This window comes from Leuciscus leuciscus (assembly GCF_965113295.1).
Source record: "Leuciscus leuciscus genome assembly, chromosome: 6".
Classification (NCBI taxonomy): domain Eukaryota; kingdom Metazoa; phylum Chordata; class Actinopteri; order Cypriniformes; family Leuciscidae; genus Leuciscus; species Leuciscus leuciscus.
The window spans coordinates 40,887,217-40,906,329 of NC_138730.1; the positions used below are offsets into that span (position 1 = coordinate 40,887,217).

The 19,113-nt window shown below is 38.2% G+C and overlaps 1 protein-coding gene across 1 annotated transcript in view; it reads right to left on the reverse strand.

Annotated features, from left to right (window-relative positions):
• The window catches only part of LOC309501058 (macrophage mannose receptor 1-like), a 40,337-nt gene extending 23,292 nt beyond the window's left edge, over positions 1 to 17,045 (reverse strand). Inside the window, exons 1-5 of the mRNA XM_082173009.1 lie at positions 16,510 to 17,045; positions 16,070 to 16,432; positions 15,651 to 15,986; positions 8,622 to 8,957; positions 8,210 to 8,533 (exon numbers count right to left, since the gene is read on the reverse strand). Of these exons, the coding sequence (XP_082029135.1) occupies positions 8,210 to 8,533; positions 8,622 to 8,957; positions 15,651 to 15,986; positions 16,070 to 16,432; positions 16,510 to 16,543 (1,393 nt within the window). The 5' untranslated portion in view covers positions 16,544 to 17,045. The remainder of the gene's footprint in view (positions 1 to 8,209; positions 8,534 to 8,621; positions 8,958 to 15,650; positions 15,987 to 16,069; positions 16,433 to 16,509) is intronic.
• Between the last annotated feature and the right edge of the window lie 2,068 nt (positions 17,046 to 19,113).

Below are 19,113 nucleotides of genomic sequence, written 5' to 3' on the forward strand. Positions count from 1 at the left end.
CAGTCAGACCGCCCGCTCCGTCCAAAGTATAGTAGGCCTACACCAGAGTTCCGACCGCTACCGTCTTTATACCTTAAAATTTAATCCCGCGCCGCATGATTCCTTATGGGCGTTTCACACAGTATGCGGCGGTGAAATCGCGCGTGGCTACGGCTTTTCTCAAATTTCATTTTAGTTCAGGAAATAAATAATGGAAAAACAAGTGGTTTTTCATTTTTTTATTTTTGGTTTTAATTTGAAAAAAACAATTGAACGAATGATACACATGATACCTATTTGTAAACCGTTATTGTAAAATAAAAATAGGCTAAAAAAAAAAAAAAACAGACTTCCAAAATAATCCGGCGGGCCAGAAAATATCGTTGCCGACCCCTGGTGTAGAGTGTAACCTTTGATGGAACTGGTACTTTCTCGGTCTAGTAAGATTGAATCTGCTGGAACATACAGGATTAAAGGCAGATGCTTTTATCCAAAGTAACATCTCGGTTACGTATGGTAACCCTCGTTCCCTGAAGGAGGGAACGGAGACGTCACGTCGGAGTGATCCGACTGTATAGGAATCTCGCTAGAGAGCCAATCTACTTTGAGTGAAACTAAACGAGCCAATGCATATTGGTGTGCAATCATTTGCAGCAGCTGCTCTGCCATGCAGTGCGGGTATATAATGAGCAGCAGGTGCGATTGCACTTCAGCTGGACAAGACTTTCCATCATGTGCAAAAAAATCCACATGTGCAAAAAACATAATCTTGAAGATATCTTGACACTACTGTTTAACACAAAATTCTAACATATAAAAAAGAATATAAGTTATGCCATTAAAAGGATAGTTCACCCAAAATATTTCATTTTGTCATTACTTACTAACCCTCAAGTTGTCCAAAACCTGTATGAGTTACTGAGTTCTGTTGAACACAAAAGAAGATATTTTAAAGAATGTTGGTAACCAGACAGTTGACAGTAGCCATTGACTTCCATTGGAGGAAAAAAATACTTAATAATCAATAATCAAAAATAGTCAACTTTTTGATTACCAACATTCTTCAAAATATCTTCTTTTGTGTTCAGCAGAATAAAGAAATTCATACAGGTTTGGAACAACATGAGGGTGAGTAAATAATGACAAAATGTAAATTTTTGGATTAACTATCCCATTAAATTATCATCATTAATATTACTATTATTATTATTTATATTGTTGATCAGGGGTGACCAATAAGTGTTGCAACACAGTTCATTTCAAATATTATGTTAGTATGTAACAAAGAGAAAACCAACATTTTAAATCTTAAGCCATTCTCCATCACCAACCCCCCATTCCTATTTCATTTTAAACATTTTAATTTACAATGTTAAACATAAGAGACAACAGCAAGTTGGAAACAAATGGAAATAATCACAACATATTGTCTATTAAGTTTATAGAGTTTAGCCTACTGTGTTTTTGGCAATTGCTGGCTGTAAACAGTAAAAATGGTTGGTTTAACTTTGTGTTCATTTGTACAATTTTAAGTCAACATGAAATGTGAAGTTGTATTATGTGACAACTTAGATATTTGAGTTATCTGAACAAGTTAAATCCGGGAAAGTAAAATGTTTTTTTCTTTTCTTTTTTCTACAGCATTAACATGATCGTAAATTACGGTCAAACGTAAAATTGTAATTTCTTACCTCAACTTTTTTTTGTAGTAAATCCTTTATATTTTTTCACAGAGACGTACGCACAACTGCTTAAGTCACCTCTGGAGGGTCATAGATGTACAAGTGTGATGTCGCTGCACTGGTTATTTCAGGTTAACCCTGCCCATAAATGGCAAGTAAAACTAAATAAACTATCTTTGGTTACTTTACATGTTTTTCTCCGTTCTTGTCCAGAACAGAATAAGCTGCAATGTGAACCAGGCCATTTAGTCAAAACAACCCCTCTGCCCTTTGCATATTTGTTTATTAGATGTTTTGATAAATACTGTATGCTTCCAGATACCAATGAGAGTGCAGTACTCCCTGCACTATTTAACACAGTAAATTTAGTGTTTACATAGCTTTCCTTCATATTAGCCTGCAACAGAAAGTGAGTCATTATAGAAACATCCGAAACAGAATCTGACCCACCTGAACCCAACAAATTACAATTATATTAACATTTAAACTTACCTGTTTACCTGAAGAAAATTGCTGAATTAAAGAGACAGTTCACACAAAACATGAAAATTCTGTCATCATTTACATTTTGACATCATCTTTCAACTTCATCAAGTTGTTCCAAACCTGTATAAATTTCTTTATTCTGCTGAACACAAAGGAAGATATTTTGAAGAAAGTTTGTAACCAGGACGCTTTGGGGCACCACTGACTTCCATAGTAGGAAAACAAGTACTCTGGAAGTCAATGGTGCCTCCGAACTGTTCATTTTCCCACATTCTTCAAAATATCTTCATTTGTGTTCAGTAGAAAAAAGAAAATCATATTGGTTTGGAACAACCTGTGGTGAGTAAATGATGACATCATTTTCATTTTTGGATGAACTATCTCTTTAAATGCCTTTGTTCACATGCACATGTAACCGAATATTATATGATGTTTTATTAACAAAGTTCGGGAGGAGCACGTTCAGATAATTAACACAAGTGGAGAGCACTCAGCAATCAATGGTAAGAGGTGTATATACACTCAGCAGTCTCACCTCATTCCCTCTGGACATTTCAGAGTCTCCTGTCCCTAGCTTTTGGGAAAAGCTTCGTCCCGTGCAGACAGGAGAGATCTGTGATGGGAGTTACCCAAATCTCTCTCCTAACATCTCTCTCCTAACCAACATTGGCCTGATCCTTCCGGTCACACTCTCCTGGGGCAATGAAAGACATTCTCTGCAGGCTTGGGTCGGGTGGATTCTGGTGCGGCTGGAAATTTTATGGATATTTCCTTAGCCAAGAAGTTAAGTCTTCCCTCTGAGTCCCTTTCGTCTCTCACGGTTGTTACTGCCCTGGATGGGCGACCTCTGGGCCATGGAGAAATCATTCGTCAAACACTCCTACTATGCCTCTCCATTCTGCAAAATCAAGAGGAGATATCTTTCCATATCATCCAGTCTTCTGCTTTCCCTGTAATCCTGGGCTACCCCTGGCTTCTTCAGCACAACCCCCATATCGACTGGTCCACCAACACTGTCCTTGGGTGGGGACCCACCTGTCATGCCACATGCATCTTCTCGAGTTCCCCAGATGCTTGTTCACAGTCCCAAGAACCCCTTGATCTCTCTCAAGTGCCCCCTGTATATCATCCTTATCAGGAGGTCTTCAGCAAAAGAGATTGTTCATCCAAAAATGAAAATTCTGTCATCATTAGGGCTGGGTAACGATACAGATGTCCCAATTCAATTTGATTTGATTCTCGATTCGACTCAAATAATAATTTTCACTTGCTCCACCACAAAAAAGTAATTAATCAAATATTATTTTTAGGGCCCAAGCACCAATGGTGCGAGGACCCTCTTGGAATTGCTCTGTTTATTGTTTTTGTTGTTTGTGACCCATGTAAACTATATGAAATAAATGTTATGACACCAAAATGTTAGATTCCAGTGAAATTTCACAAATTTCGATATCACAGCTAAAACTACTAACTAATATAAGTTCCAAACATTATTAAAGACAAGTAAATGGCAAACTTCAAGCATAGCACAAATAAATACAATACAGAGATACAAATGAAATAAACACTCTTGCTTTTCAGGATTTTCTGGTAGGTTTAAAAGCAGTTAGAGAAATTAAATAAAGTAATCGAATGTAAAATAACAAAGTCTTCATTGTATAAATTAAACATTGATTCATCCTTATTAAAGAGTTATTCAGTCAAGAGATCAGCCAATGGTGGCGTACAGACTGCCTTCTGATGTTTGATTGACACCCTCTCATTAGCATGTTGCGCCAAGGAAAAATAAATACAGAGTTATATTCAAAAATGAATAAATGGTTTGAAGGACAAAAGACAACTTTCAGTTTAACATTTCCTTTAACATGTTGTTTATTTCCCCCTACATTGGGTTTCATTTATTTAATTATTTATCTCCTCGCACATTCATTTATTTATATATTTATTTATGCAGGAATATGTGGATTTATGTATTTATTTGCACATTTATTTATTTATATATTTATCTATGAAGAATTTTGTGGATTTATTTATATCTTTATATATTTATTTGTGCATTTATTTATGTTTTTTTCAGGTGTTGTCCTCCATAATTTTCAACATTTATTTTTGTTCCAGAATACTTAGTAATTTCCATGAAAGGGTCATTTATTTTAAAGGAACAGCTTTGCATAATAGCTAGCCTGAACAGGGCTACAGTCAACAGGAAAATGCTAATACCATGCTGAATTCATAGAGTTAGAATTTCCAACATTTAGATTTACAATGTAAATTTTCTATCTCTTTGCATATGCAAAAAAAGTATATTTAAGTTATTGTATTTAATTACTCATCAATTTAAAAAGAAAGGCAGTGTATTTCTAACATTTAAATTGTACATATATAAACATCATCTGAAAATAATATGTAGGCTTTCTCTCAAATGTATTATAAGAATGATATCATCATATCAATCAATCATTCCATTGTACTCACTCGTATGGAATCTGTGTTTGGTATCACTGAGACTGCATTAAACGGGTTTAAGTCTTACCCATCAGACCGGCAGTTTGTTGCCATGGGTGGAAACAAGTCCATGATTGATGATGTCTGTTTTTAACGTGCATTGACTGCTGTACAGTCTGACATTAATGACAACTGTGATCCTATAGTGTGACATGACTTACAGCGATGATCATGTTTGTACAGTCTGACAAGCAAAAATTATAAAGGACTATTATAAATCAGCTTAACACAACTTAAAATGCACTTGAAATGACCTTTGTTTGGCAAATAAATAAATGAGGGACGTTACATACGTATTGCCAACATTTTATCATGTAAGCTTTATGGTAGGCTACACCTAAACCAAGGGAATTTATAGTCATTTATAGTGTTAAAGGTGCTGTATGTAACTTTTTTACTCTACTAAAGCATAAAAATACCATAATATGTTTGCAGATATTTAGAAAACATGTTTAGTTCACATACTCGTTTCTCTGAAAAACACTTCTACAGCCAGTTATTCTACTTATTATTTTACACGTTCCGTGTTGTCAGTCGGTTTTTGTTTTTGTCTGTGTGATCTCGCCCACTGCCAGTTCACCCGATAGTATTTCGACACCGCGGGATGCCAGTTGGCAGGAAACACAGCCTATCGCAGCCGTGGAAATGAGCAAACAAACTGGGTCAGAGATTGCAGATTCCACACAACCTAAAAAGCCTCAATATCCATCTAAAAATCTTCATGAACAAGAGCATATTAAAGTGCGGAGTAATGAGGCTGAAGATGGAGCTTTGCCATCACAGAAAGAGATAAATAGATAACAGTTATATTGTAATAATATATCAGAATAATTACTGTTTTTGACTGTATTTTTGAGTGCTTTTCTTTAGTGTAAAATGTAAGGTTATATCAGTTTTCCTATAGTAAAGGATATAGTCTTTTACAGTTAAAATTACGACCATTTTTAAAAAAATCGTTGGTATAGGCTACTTGTAATGGTGATTTAACAAAAAATATTGAATGCTATTATCAAAAAAAATTGCTTTTAAATTAGAGCATTAATAAATAAAACTTATAATACACAATTATTACAACTATTATTTTATTACTATTAATAGAGCTGTTGACAAAGAACAACATTCAGAAAAATAATGTCATAAATGAATAGTGTAAAATATACAATATTATACAATATGACCATTCATGTTTACAAAATTGTGGACTGAATCAGGTGTGTTCTGATTAGGGAGACATGTTCAGTGCTTGGGAGCAACATGATGCTTTAAAACGGTTCATTTCTCTGCGCTTCTCAAACCGGTGTAATTTGTGGTCATCTGGTGGTGAAAGGATGAATAACACCTAACCTGAGTGCTGTTGGTAAAGCCTAACCCAGTATACCTGGGTACATCCGATTTAAAAAACTTAAAACAATAAAAAAATTAAGATGGCTGAGAATATATTATAGATGGGGTAAGTATAATAATAGTATAAACAACAAAACCTGCACCATCAAAAAACATAAAACAGTGTATGTGCATTTAAAGTCATTTTCACAATTGTATCAAATGCAAGACATGACCATGCGAATAAATCTTTATCTAGGCTATTATCTATCATTAATGTTATTATTATTTCAGAATGCAGAGAGAGATAGAGAGAGAGAGAGAGAGAGAGAGATGTCCATTAAATAGTTAGTGCAATGTTAATAAAAAAATAAAAGTCGAATTCACAATCTTTAGTTTTACAAAGTAAATTTTATTTTGAACACATATTCATATCTACTTAGTATATACAGTATATCTATACTTACTATATCTATAGTATATCTATTATTAGTCATTCATGTATCTCAGAATGCAGAGAGAAAGAGAAAGAGAAAGAGAGAGAGAGAGAGAAATGTATTCCCCCAATGTCGATGAATTAGCCTAATAATAGCTGAATTTCTAATCTTTAGTTTTACAAAGTGAATTTGATTTTAAACACATAGCATATTAAAGTTACTTAAATGTGTCACCAATTTAAAAAGAAAACCTCAAAAATATAATAGCATCACCCGAAAGGGAAATAATATGCCAAGATTGATTTCTGCCAATCAAATTTCCTTCAGATTCATTACGAGAAAGAAATCATCATACTTTTACTCTTTATTTCTGCATATACTCTAGAAACAAGAAACTAGAGACTCTAGAAGTTATAGTAAATGGTAGGCTATGTTTTACATAAAATGACACTTCATTGTGTTTAAATAATATAGTTAATTATTATAGTAACTACTTACCAAATTCCTTAAAACAATCTACTTTAACTAAAAATAAAACTCCCTTTATATTCTTCAAGGCTGTTTTGAATTACTTTTCATGACATTTATCACTGGAACTCGCTGTACGAGTGATCTTCCGATGAAACACATCTTCACCTTCACCTTTTCTCCAGTTTATTTTGCTGTCACGTTCCAGACCCAAGCTCTTCAGCTTTTCACTGATCTGGAAAATAATAATAACAGCAAAATAATAATAATAAAAAAGTCCAAACCTAATAACAGCAACAATGTGATATGAGAGTTGCTTGCCTGCTCAAAACTCACAAGCACAATGCTATTGGATTTTGTGGGCGGCTGTCATGGTACTGTTATGCACCCAAAATTTGACACTGAAACTGAACACAATTTTTAAAAAGGCAGATACAAACCTGATTCAGAATAGCAGTCTGTAGTGTAGGATCATTCAATGTGCATTCTCCATTACAGGAGAATTCCAGTCTGACGATCTGCTTTTTAATTAACGTGTCATCTAATGAAATTAAGAGTTCGTCATCATCAACACAGAAGACATATCAATAGGGATGTAACGATTCACTCCGAGCCGGTTGAAATGAATCGATAATAACATGTCACGATTCAAGCTAGTCGGAGATGTTTAACGAATCGCGATACACATTTTAATCAGAATGGGCGTTTGCTACTGTGACCTCGCTTTACAGGCACGCTATAGCAGCAAGCAAGTTGTAGCTAGCTTTACGGACGATGTGTGCACACCGGTGCCGAGCAGAACAAGCGTTTTCAGTTCATTCCAATGGAAGTTGATTTTAAGTTTATCACAGTGTGAAACCCCTGTCACTGCTGTATTTAAATTATTTAACATTTTAATTAAATTACACTTTGTGCAGGATGAGGGTGAAGGAGGTGCCAGTATCCACCGCCTGCAACAGACTGAAACAAGAAAACAGCATTGGAAGATCTCCCTGGATCTCCCTTTTTGGGGATTTGTTTTAAAATATCAATTTAGTGTTATTATGTGGCATAAAATGCATTTCAATTTTACAACTAAATGTGCAGCATTTTGTCTGAGAAATAAAAGGACTCTTGTTCAATTTGTCTTAAATCACTTTTTTTTCAAAAAAAATCGTGAGAAAATCGTATCGTGAAACCAGTATCGTGAATCATATCGTATCGCATTGTGTGTTGAGTGAATCCTTACATCCCTATATATCAGTGACAGTTGTTTGTCATTTCTATTTCAAGAATAACCCATAAATCTCTTGTTTGAATCGTTTGATTCTATTAACTGTGGAAACTCACCTCCATGGCAGATAAAAGGATGCTTTAGGTCACAGCTGTATTGAGCCCATTTCCCAGAATCAGTTGTTGACATGCCGACACAGTCACCAGATCCTGAACTCTGGGATGGTTGTCCTGCTGCCCAGTTTCTAAAACTGAGATTCCACCGCTCAGGCCATTCCCAAGAGTCCAGGAACAGACCAATCCAGAGCGATGCTTGATCACTGATCAGATTCTGCTGCTCTGCACTGCTGATACTCGCCAAATCAGTGTGGTGTTGTCTGCAGTAACTCTGAGCATCTCTCCATGTCATAGCAGTCTCATTGATGATGAAACCAGTGCTATCTGTTCAGAAACACCAGATAGAGATCAGCCCTTAGTCCAGGATCAGCTAAAGTGTGGGGGGAAAAATGAGCCAGATTTGAGGACTCACCATTGAAACACACAAACGGGAGAACGGTGCTGCAGCTCTCATCATACCACTTTCCATTAAAACTCCTCACACACTCCCCATCACCATTTGGTTCTCCTTGATTCCAGTTACTGTACTGGGACAGTGGGCCCAAAGACCAGACCCAGCGATACTCTGTTCCATTGTGGAGACCTATCCATACTGAACCACTGTATCCAGCATCCACTGTATTTAGCAGCAAACTCGCGTCGCTCATGTTGTCAGCAGTGGCCAGATCAGTGAATCTCGCTCTGCAGTAACTCTGAGCATCTTGCCATGTCATGCTTTCATTTATAAACTGGTACTGGTACTTGCGCCCTAGAGGGAAATGACAGGATTGTAAAGATAATAGATATTTGAAGATACAATCATGTTTAAAAAGCATACTGCTCTAAAACACATGATATTTTTGGGAGCAATTTATAAGCTGAAACTGAACAAATTAAATTTGTAATAGACTGAATATTTCTAGTCTAATAATAAAGATGGCCTAAAAATATTCAGAACTGAACAGACACATTTAGGAGACTTACTGATCCAAAATTATTGACATTAAAGATATTATATTTTATCCAACCTGATCTCACAGGGAACATAATTATGTTCTGAGGTGGTGATTTCATATGAATTTGTACGATGTGAATTGCACAAAAACGTATTATTAGAATAAAAACTAAGCATGAAGATCCAACCCTAAACATACCCGTCACTAAGGAGTAAGCAGAAAACTTATGAATGTGATTGTACGAATTCATACAAAGTAGAGATGAAATCCATAGAGACTAAGAATGTTCCAAAGGTTTCTCCTCAAAAGGCTTAATTAGCCTCTGACAACCAAGTCTAGCTCATGGACTTCATGTGTGGATTAGCATCTAAACCCGGCGGAACCGTTTCCACTGACAGGAGAAGAGGTGAAGGTGAGACACCTCTTCTGCCTCATGGCTATACCTACCATACCTATTCCGACCTGATGCATGGGTAACGCCTTGTTTTCCATAACATTTTTAGCCGGGCTTCACGCACTAGAGAGGCCACTCCAGCTTCACTATGCAGGGAAGCAACAGTCTACCGGTTATAAGTCTCCTGCTTGATTGGCGTAAAGTGAAACGCCAGGGATTGCTTTTGATGGTGGGAGAGACCATTGTGTCTCATTTGGGTAGCTAACGCCTGTCTCAAGCTGGGCCGCCCCCAGCCAGTTGGTTGCTACCTCGCCACGGTCTGGTAACCCCACTGGGTGCATGGGTTTTTAAGGTGATAACCTGATAAACGGGTCAATAACCACAGGCACAAGGAAACAAAAAGAAAACAAATCCAGACACCCGACTGTGACAGAATGGAAGAGTCTGCGTAAGCGCTAGAGGACGTCCTTCCAAGCGAAATAAACAGCAATGCAAGTGAGAGAGAGCAACACCTCAAGGATGCTGTGCACAGTACTGCCATTTCCATTTTTGGCAAGAAGACAAAAACGTCTGAAGATTAGTCTGAAGACAATGCCAAGGTGACAGGCCCTGTCATTGAAGCAAAGAGACATGCACTGGCCGTTTATAAGACCTGGCCCAGTCAACAAAACTTGCAGGCTCTTCGGGCCTCTAGAAGTAAGATTCAGCAGGTGCCTTGGCCATCTGCCAATGATTTTTGGCTACATCTTTGCTCCCAGATACAGTCTGCCACAGATTTTGTAAACATCAAGAGGATGTATGACGGCATCAAGCAGGCATTGGGTCCTACACAAAAGAAGACTACACGCCTGAAGTCTGTCACAGGGAAGAAAATACAAGAAGCAGATGGAGTGATGGGTGGAGCACTACTCAGAGTTATATGTCAGGGAAAACATGGTCTCCGAGGAAGCCCTGGATGCTATTGAGTGCCTGCCTGTGCTGGATAAGCTGTATATGGAACCTACCCTAGAGGAATTGAATGCAGAACTGGAAGTACTTGCCCCTGTAAGGCACCCGGCAAAGGATTGTAATCCTGCTGAAGTCCTGAAGTGCTGTAAGGAAATGGTGCATGAAATTCTTTGTGTCTGTTGGAAAGAAGGCACTATGCCACAGGATATGAGGGATGCAAATATTTTCACTCTCTATAAGAGCAAAGGTGACAGAAGCGATTGCAATAACTCTTGCGGCGTGCAATAACTCTCTTGCAACAAATCTCTCCTAAGCGTAGCTGGGTAGCTGTTCGCTCAAGTTGTCCTGAGGTGCCTTCAAGTTCTTGCATATAGATAGTTTATCCGGAGTCACAGTGTGAAGAACATATCAACTATTCTTTAACCACAACTTTACTGTTGTGCTTACACAAACGCTGTATTTTGGAATTAAATTATGGACAGTTAATACTTATTGCATTTTTAATTTTGAAAGTATGTGGGAATATCACGGTGCATCTTGAGAAAAATGGTACAATGCATTAGTATATGATTCAAATGGCTTTTTCATATATTCATTTTTCCTATCAGTTTCACCAAAGACGAACTACTGGACATTAGGAAAACACACACCAGACAACTTTTTTACAGATTTTGATTACTCAGACGTTTTACTGGACATTCTCGTCGGAGGGGCAGCGGTGTTGTTCAAACGCGCGGTCAGACGCAAACGCGGGAAGCGCGCTGGCGCGCTGGTTAAACTCCGCGAGCGCGGCCTCCGTACTGCACTCCCCAGTATTCATCTTGCGAATCTCCGATCTCTTCCTAACAAAATGGACGAACTTCTTCTCCTCACCCGCACTAACAAGGATTTTTTAAACTCCGCTGCTCTGTGCTTCACTGAAACCTGGCTGAGTGAAGCCATACCGGACAACGCACTACATCTGCCGGGCTTTCAGCTGTTCCGAGCGGATCGCATCGCGGAACTAACGGGGAAAACGAGAGGTGGTGGATTGTGTTTCTACATTAACGAAAGTTGGTGTTCAGATGTAACAACACTGAAGAAGATGTGCTCTCCTAATTTAGAGGCACATTTCATAAACTGTAAACCTTTCTACTCGCCGCGGGAGTTTTCCTCATTCATTCTCGCGAATGTTTACATTCCTCCAGACGCGTGTGTGAGCGCGGCGATACAACAGCTGGCTGAACATATAGCTGAAATGGAACAAAGGTACCCAGACTCTCTTTTAATCATTCTTGGGGATTTTAACAAAGCAAATCTCTCCCGTGAACTGCCAAAATACAGACAGCATGTTACATGTCCTACCAGAGACAGTAATATATTGGACCACTGTTACACCACGATAAAGAATGCGTATCACTCCGTCCCACGGGCAGCTTTGGGGCTCTCTGATCATTGTTTGGTTCATCTTATACCGACCTACAGGCAGAAACTGAAATCAGCTAAACCTGTAATAAGGACTGTAAAAAGATGGACCAACGAAGCAGAGCAGGATCTACAGGCCTGCTTCGATTGCACTGATTGGACTGTTTTTGAAGCTGCAGCCACCGATCTGGATGAGCTCACAGATACTGTAACATCATATATCAGTTTCTGTGAGGATACATGCATTCCTACCAGGACATTCTTATCATTCACTAATGATAAACCATGGTTTACTGGGAAACTCAAACAGCTTCGTCATGCCAAAGAGGATGCTTACAGAAGTGGGGATAAAATCTTGTACAACCAGGCCAGAAACAGACTGACAAAGGAGATCAGAGTTGCTAAAAGAAGCTACTCTGAAAAGCTGAAAAACCAGTTTTCAGCCAACGACCCGGCATCAGTCTGGAGAGGCCTGAGGAACATCACCAACTACAAATCACCATCCCCCCGATCTGTGGAGAATCAACAACTGGCTGACACTCTCAATGCATTCTATTGCAGGTTTGAGAAGCCCAGACTCACACCTCACACCCGCTCTGATGTGCACTTCACACATCCACCATCACCTCCTGCAACCCCTCTCCTCCCCCCTTCTGCCATCCAACCTGAGCTTAAGGTCTGTGTGGAGGACGTGAGCCGAGTCTTCAAAAAACAGAAGACTAGGAAAGCTTCAGGCCCAGACGGCATCTCATCTGCTTGTCTAAAAGCCTGCGCTGACCAACTGGCCCCAGTCTTCACGCAGATCTTCAACAGATCATTGGAGCAGTGTGAAGTTCCCTGCTGCTTCAAACGCTCCACTATCATTCCGGTTCCCAAAAAACCTAAAATCACTGGACTTAATGACTACAGACCTGTCGCTCTCACGTCTGTGGTCATGAAGTCGTTTGAAAGACTGGTCTTGGCCTATCTGAAGGACATCACTGGACCCCTTCTGGATCCCTTTCAGTTTGCTTACAGAGCAAACAGGTCTGTGGATGATGCAGTCAACATGGGACTGCACTATATCCTGCAACATCTTGACAGACCTGGGACTTATGCACGGATCTTATTTGTGGACTTCAGTTCGGCCTTCAATACCATCATCCCTGATCTTCTCACAGCCAAACTGACTCAGCTCTCCATGCCATCCTCAATCTGTCAGTGGATCTCCAGCTTCCTGACAGACCGGCAGCAGCGAGTGAGACTGGGGAAGCTCACATCCAGGACCCTCACCATCAGCACTGGCGCCCCCCAAGGGTGCGTTCTCTCCCCACTGCTCTTCTCCCTGTACACTAATGACTGCACTTCTAAAGACCCCTCTGTCAAGCTCCTGAAATTTGCAGACGACACCACCGTCATCGGTCTCATCCAAAATGGTGACGAGTCTGCTTACAGACTGGGGGTTGAACAGCTGGCTGTCTGGTGCAGCTATAACAACCTTGAGCTGAACACGCTCAAAACAGTGGAGATGATTGTGGATTTCAGGAGAAAATCCCCAGCACTCCCCCCTCTCACCATCATGAACAGCACTGTGGAAGCAGTGGAGTCATTCAGGTTCCTGGGCTCTACCATCTCTCAGGACCTGAAGTGGGCAAATCACATTGACTCCATTGTGAAAAAGGCCCAGCAGAGACTGTACTTCCTTCGCCAGCTGAAGAAGTTCAATCTGCCACAGGAGCTGCTGATCCAGTTCTACTCAGCCGTCATTGAGTCTGTTTTAAGCACTTCCATCACTGTCTGGTTTGGTTCAGCTACCAAATCGGACATCAGGAGACTACAACGGACAGTCCGGACAGCAGAGAGGATTATTGGTGCCCCCCTGCCAACCCTCCAGGACCTGTACTCTTCCAGAGTGAGGAAGAGAGCAGGTAAAATCATCACAGACTCCACTCACCCTGGACACCCCCTGTTTGAACTGTTACCGTCAGGACGGCGACACAGATCACTGGCCACAAGAACATCCAGGCACAGGAACAGTTTCTTTCCACAGGCCATTTCCCTTCTGAACACTTAACATGCCCCCCAAGGCATATGCCTGCAAGTGCAATACTCCCACTGTCTAGTGCAATATTCTCTTAACTCAGGTGATATTTATATTTATATTATTCATACTACTCAAAATACTGTAAATATGTTCATAATCTGTAACATGCACTAGACTCCCACTGTCTAGTGTAATATTCTCTAACTCAGGTGATATTTATATTTATATTATTCATACTTCTCAAAATACTGTAAATATGTTCATAATCTGTAAATGTTTATTCAGACTAAACCCAACTGTGACCCCTTTTTTTTACTTTTTATACTATTTTATTTTATTTTATTTTTTTATATATTTTATTCTTAGAATTTGTATTACTATGTTTCTTGTTGTATTTGTATTTGTATATGTGCACTGGAAGCTTCAGTACCAAGAAAAATTCCTTGTGGGTGCAAGCACACTTGGCAATAAAGCTCTTTCTGATTCTGATTCTGATTCTGATGATTATACGTGAAGGCTACTCTTGATTTCCAGTGCTGAGATACAAATCAATTCAAACAATGGGAATAGACTGATTTAAAATAAAATCACAGAAAATAGACAGACAGTAGAGTGCTGAATTACTGATATATATCTGTAAGCCAACCTGGAAGTTAGCATCACCCTGGTTCACTCAACAAAAAACCCAATATGATTTTTCCATTGGCTTTTTTATTGCAGAAAATAAGGTCTGTGACTCATAGAAGCTCATGATTCTTACATATTTGTTAATCATAATAATCTTCACACACAACTTTTACGAAATTTTAAGCAAAAACAATCTGCAGAAGTCAAAAGCTAAATGCAGGCTATAAACAAACTACTCCACGGTATCATCACTTCAACGTCACCATCAAGACTGCGACTATAAACACAACAAGGCTATAAAAACTAGTGGATAGATGAGTTTACCTGTTCAGCTGATGACATTTAATGTCCCAGACAACCTCTGTAGTCTGTAGCCTTTTAAAGCTTGTACTCGTCTTATAAAAGGCTGGCTAAATGGGACCACAGTTGTCGGGGACATTAAACATCATCAGTCTAACAGGTAAAAACTTCCAGTGACTAGTTGCTTTCACAGCCTCATTGTGTTTATTCTGTTAATATTTATTCTGTTTATTCTGTTATTGTGTTAAATTCACTCTTGCAAACTATTAAAACTCAAACTTTCAGGGAAAATGTTTTTAAACAAAGACTGAAAGAGTTGTCAGAAGCTTAGTGATGGTGAAGTTGAACTCATGCGACCGTGGTGTAGTTTGTTTATAACCTACGCTTAGCTTTTGACTTCTGCTGATTGTATTTACTTTTCAAAATTTATAAAAGTTGTGTTCATTTGTATAGATTATCAAAATGCACCTTAACACTTTTTGCATAATAATATAAATGATACGAATTCATACGAAATCACCAACTCAGAAAATAGCTGCTTTTTCTCATGAGATCGGGTCGTTTGGGAATAGTCACAGCTTCCTTCCATACCTTCTGTATAGGTTAGTCTATAATTTATTCAAAAAATAAATAAATAAATTGTGCTGTTTTGAGTGTCAGGTTTTTAGAATTATTTTTTTTTTATAGTGATCAGTGCATTGTTGTGCTTGTACACACTCACTGTTAAATACAGTAATTAACGATATTTCTATTCAGAACATGAAATGATAGTCATTCTGTCTAACATGATCTAATTTATTAGATGCTCACATCCATGGCAGATAAAAGGATACTCCAGATCACAGCTTTCATGAGCCCATTTCCCAGCATTGGTTCTTGACATGCCAACACAGTCACCAGATCCTGAACTCTGGGATGGTTGTCCTGCTGCCCAGTTTCTAAAGAAGCGGCTCCATTTGTCAGACCATTCCCAAGAGTCCTGGAACAGACCAATCCAGATGTAATTTCCAGGTAAAAGAATCTTAGTTATCTGTTTATTTTCCTCAGAGTTGTGGATAGTGGGCAGATCTGTGTAATACTGTCTGCAGTGGCTCTGAGCATCCCTCCAACTTTTAGCGCTCTGTACAAAGATGTATCCATTATTTTCTATTGAGAAAAAGAATAGGTTCATAGCTCTCCTTTCCCAGTTAAACTGCTCAATAATAAATTTAAAAGAACGGGGAACTCACCCTTGTAGCAAGTAAAATATCGGCCATAGCTACATCCATGATCACACCAGAACCCGGAACGATAAGCTACACAATCTAAATTCTCATTTGGCTCTCCTGAAGCCCAGTTAGAGTACGGAGAAGATTTGTTTTCTCCATTAGACCAAGCCCAGCGTTTCTGTGTCCCTCTCTTCAGTCCAATCCACACTGATCCACTGTATCCAGAATCCACTATATTCACCAGCCTGTTCACATCACCCATGGTGTCTACAGTAGCCAGGTCAGTGTACTTCGCTCTGCAGTAACTCTGAGCCTCTGGCCACGACATTCTCACATTTATATAGTGGTACTGACGAGAAAGAGCTGAACTGCTCCAGAAGAGCCCTGTTAAAATCAACATGTTAAACCATCTATATATGTTCACATCATCATAAATACAGATTACACATGACCACACCAACCTGACAGCAGCAGCACAAACAGACTCCTGTCCATGACTGAACACACAGATCCTCTCTGCTGGATTCTAATAAGAGATGATCAAACATTAATAAAACATTTCTGTCACAGTTCTGTAAGGAGTGAATACAAACAGTACATTGCAAATGTATCATCACTTAGTTCACATACTTCATGTCAATAAGTGCACTCCAAATATGTTTAATTAAACATCAGAACTTACCAAACCCTTTTTTTCTATTAACAATTTCTGCATTTTATTCTCTAAGTTTTAATTATTGTACCAATTACATAAAGTTTTTAAAAGGTACTATTTTAACAATCTGCATAGTATAAAACTGGTCCATACAGTTTTTAAAGACATTGTAGAGTGTAACCTTTGATGGAACTGATACTTTCTCAGTGTATTAAGATATAAATCTGCTGGAACATACAGGATAAAAGGCAGACACTTTTATCCAAAGTGACTTACAGTATACTTTACATTTGATTAGTTCATGCATTCTCTGGGAATCGAACCCAGGTTGTTAGTGACATAATGCTGTTCCCTGCTCCAGTTTGTAATTTAGTGAACCCTAGAGGTAATCCCTTTAGTAGAGCATGTGCATAAGCCATTTTGTTGTGAGGCATTTGAGAGAGCACACATATCTCCATCCATACTTTACTCTTGAAAAGGCATTGTCTTAAAGGGTTAAGGCTAAATCAATAATGTTATGAATCTTCTTTTGTGTTTATCATATATCATGGTGATGTATTTGAAGATGATAGATGTGCGTACAGATAGGACTACCAAGCACATTTTACATGCTTGTTGGATTTGCATTGTAATTTGGGTATTTAAGAAACTTTTGATTTAATTTCAAATTTGTGTAAACATTTGCATAGTAAAAGTAATGTAAGCTGTTGTGGTATATGCATTTACATTTATGCATTTGGCAGACGCTTTTATCCAAAGCGACTTACATTGCGTTATCCTATACATTTATACATAGGTATGTGCAATCCCCTGGGATCAAACCCACAACTTTGCATTGTTAACACAATGCTCTTACCACTGAGCTACAGGAAAGCTTATGTGCAATAATATTGTAATGTTGTCTACGCTATTGTTATGTATTCTATGCTATCTATATATTTGAGAATGATGTATCAGAAGAGGTTTATGCTCATCTAAATGTCTGGTAAGTTAATGTATATTTTCTACTGTTGTTTTTTTTGCAGTTTTACTCCGCTTCCATTAAATGCACTTGAAGTCAGCTCTGTCTTGGGTACTTTTTGGAGGAGTGTTAAGCTTGCTGCATAGACATGCTCTAGTTTTTGAGCTACAGGAATACAGAGTTGCTGTACTTGAATATCATTGGTTCTTATGAGAATTTGCTGGTGATGTTACTCATTCGTTAGTCACTTTGGATAAAAGTGTCTGCCTAATGAATAAATCTACATGTAATTGTCCAGGTTAGTGACATCAAGTCTTTGAAAAAGTGCACAGATGCCTGAGACACAAGTATGTCACAGATTTGTACATATTAGCCTTGAACTAAAATAAAAGTAACCTCCAGAGTCTGACCCACCTGAACGCACCAAATTACACTATTTATATTTAAACTTCAGAATGAGATTAGGAAGTTCAGTCTGCACTATAATATGACTTTTGGCCTCATGTAGGTCTAACACAAAAAATATTTATTATTAAATTAAATTATTATTATTTTACTACTAGTATTATTATTATTTAAATTGTGGATCAGGGAAGACCAATAAGTGTTGCAACACATTTAATTTGTAACAAAGTGAAAACATTCATATTTTAGACCTTGGACATGAATGTACACTGGAAATCAATAGTCAACAGCAAAGTGAAAACATATGGAAATACCCAAAACATACAGTAGACTAAACCCTATAAACTTAACAGATAGTGTGTTTGACAATTGTATGCTGTAAATTGTAAAAATTGTTTATTTAACTTTGTGTTCATTTGTAAAAGTTTAAGTCAACTTGAAATGTGAAGTTGCATTAAGTGACAACTTGGATATTCTAAGTTAAATCCGGGAAAGTAAAATGTTATATTTTCAGAGCTAATTCCATTTTTTTTTTTTACAGCATTAACATCATCGTAAACTACGGTCAAACATAAACTTGTAATTTCTTACCTCAATCTTTTTTGTTTTTTGTAAATCCTTTATATTTTTACACAGAGACGTATGTAAAACTGCTAAAGTCACCCCAGGAGGTTCATAGACATACACACGTACAAGAGTGATGTCGCAGCACTGGTTATTTCAGGTTAACCCTGCCCATAAATGTCAAGTAAAACAAAACAAACTGTCTTTGGTTGCTTTACATGTTCGTGTCAGTTTTTGTCCAGAACAAAAAAAGCTGGAATGCGGACGAGACCTTTAGCTATTTATTCGAACAAACCCCCAGCCTCAAAAAGGGACGATTTTAACATGCTGTAAAAAATTATATGTTTGGGTATTTTGAGCTAAAACTTTACATACACACTCTGGGGACATCAGAGACTTATTTTATATATTGTAAACAGGGGCATTATACCACCCATTTAAAGAATGTTGGTAACCAGACAGTTGACGGCACTCATTGAC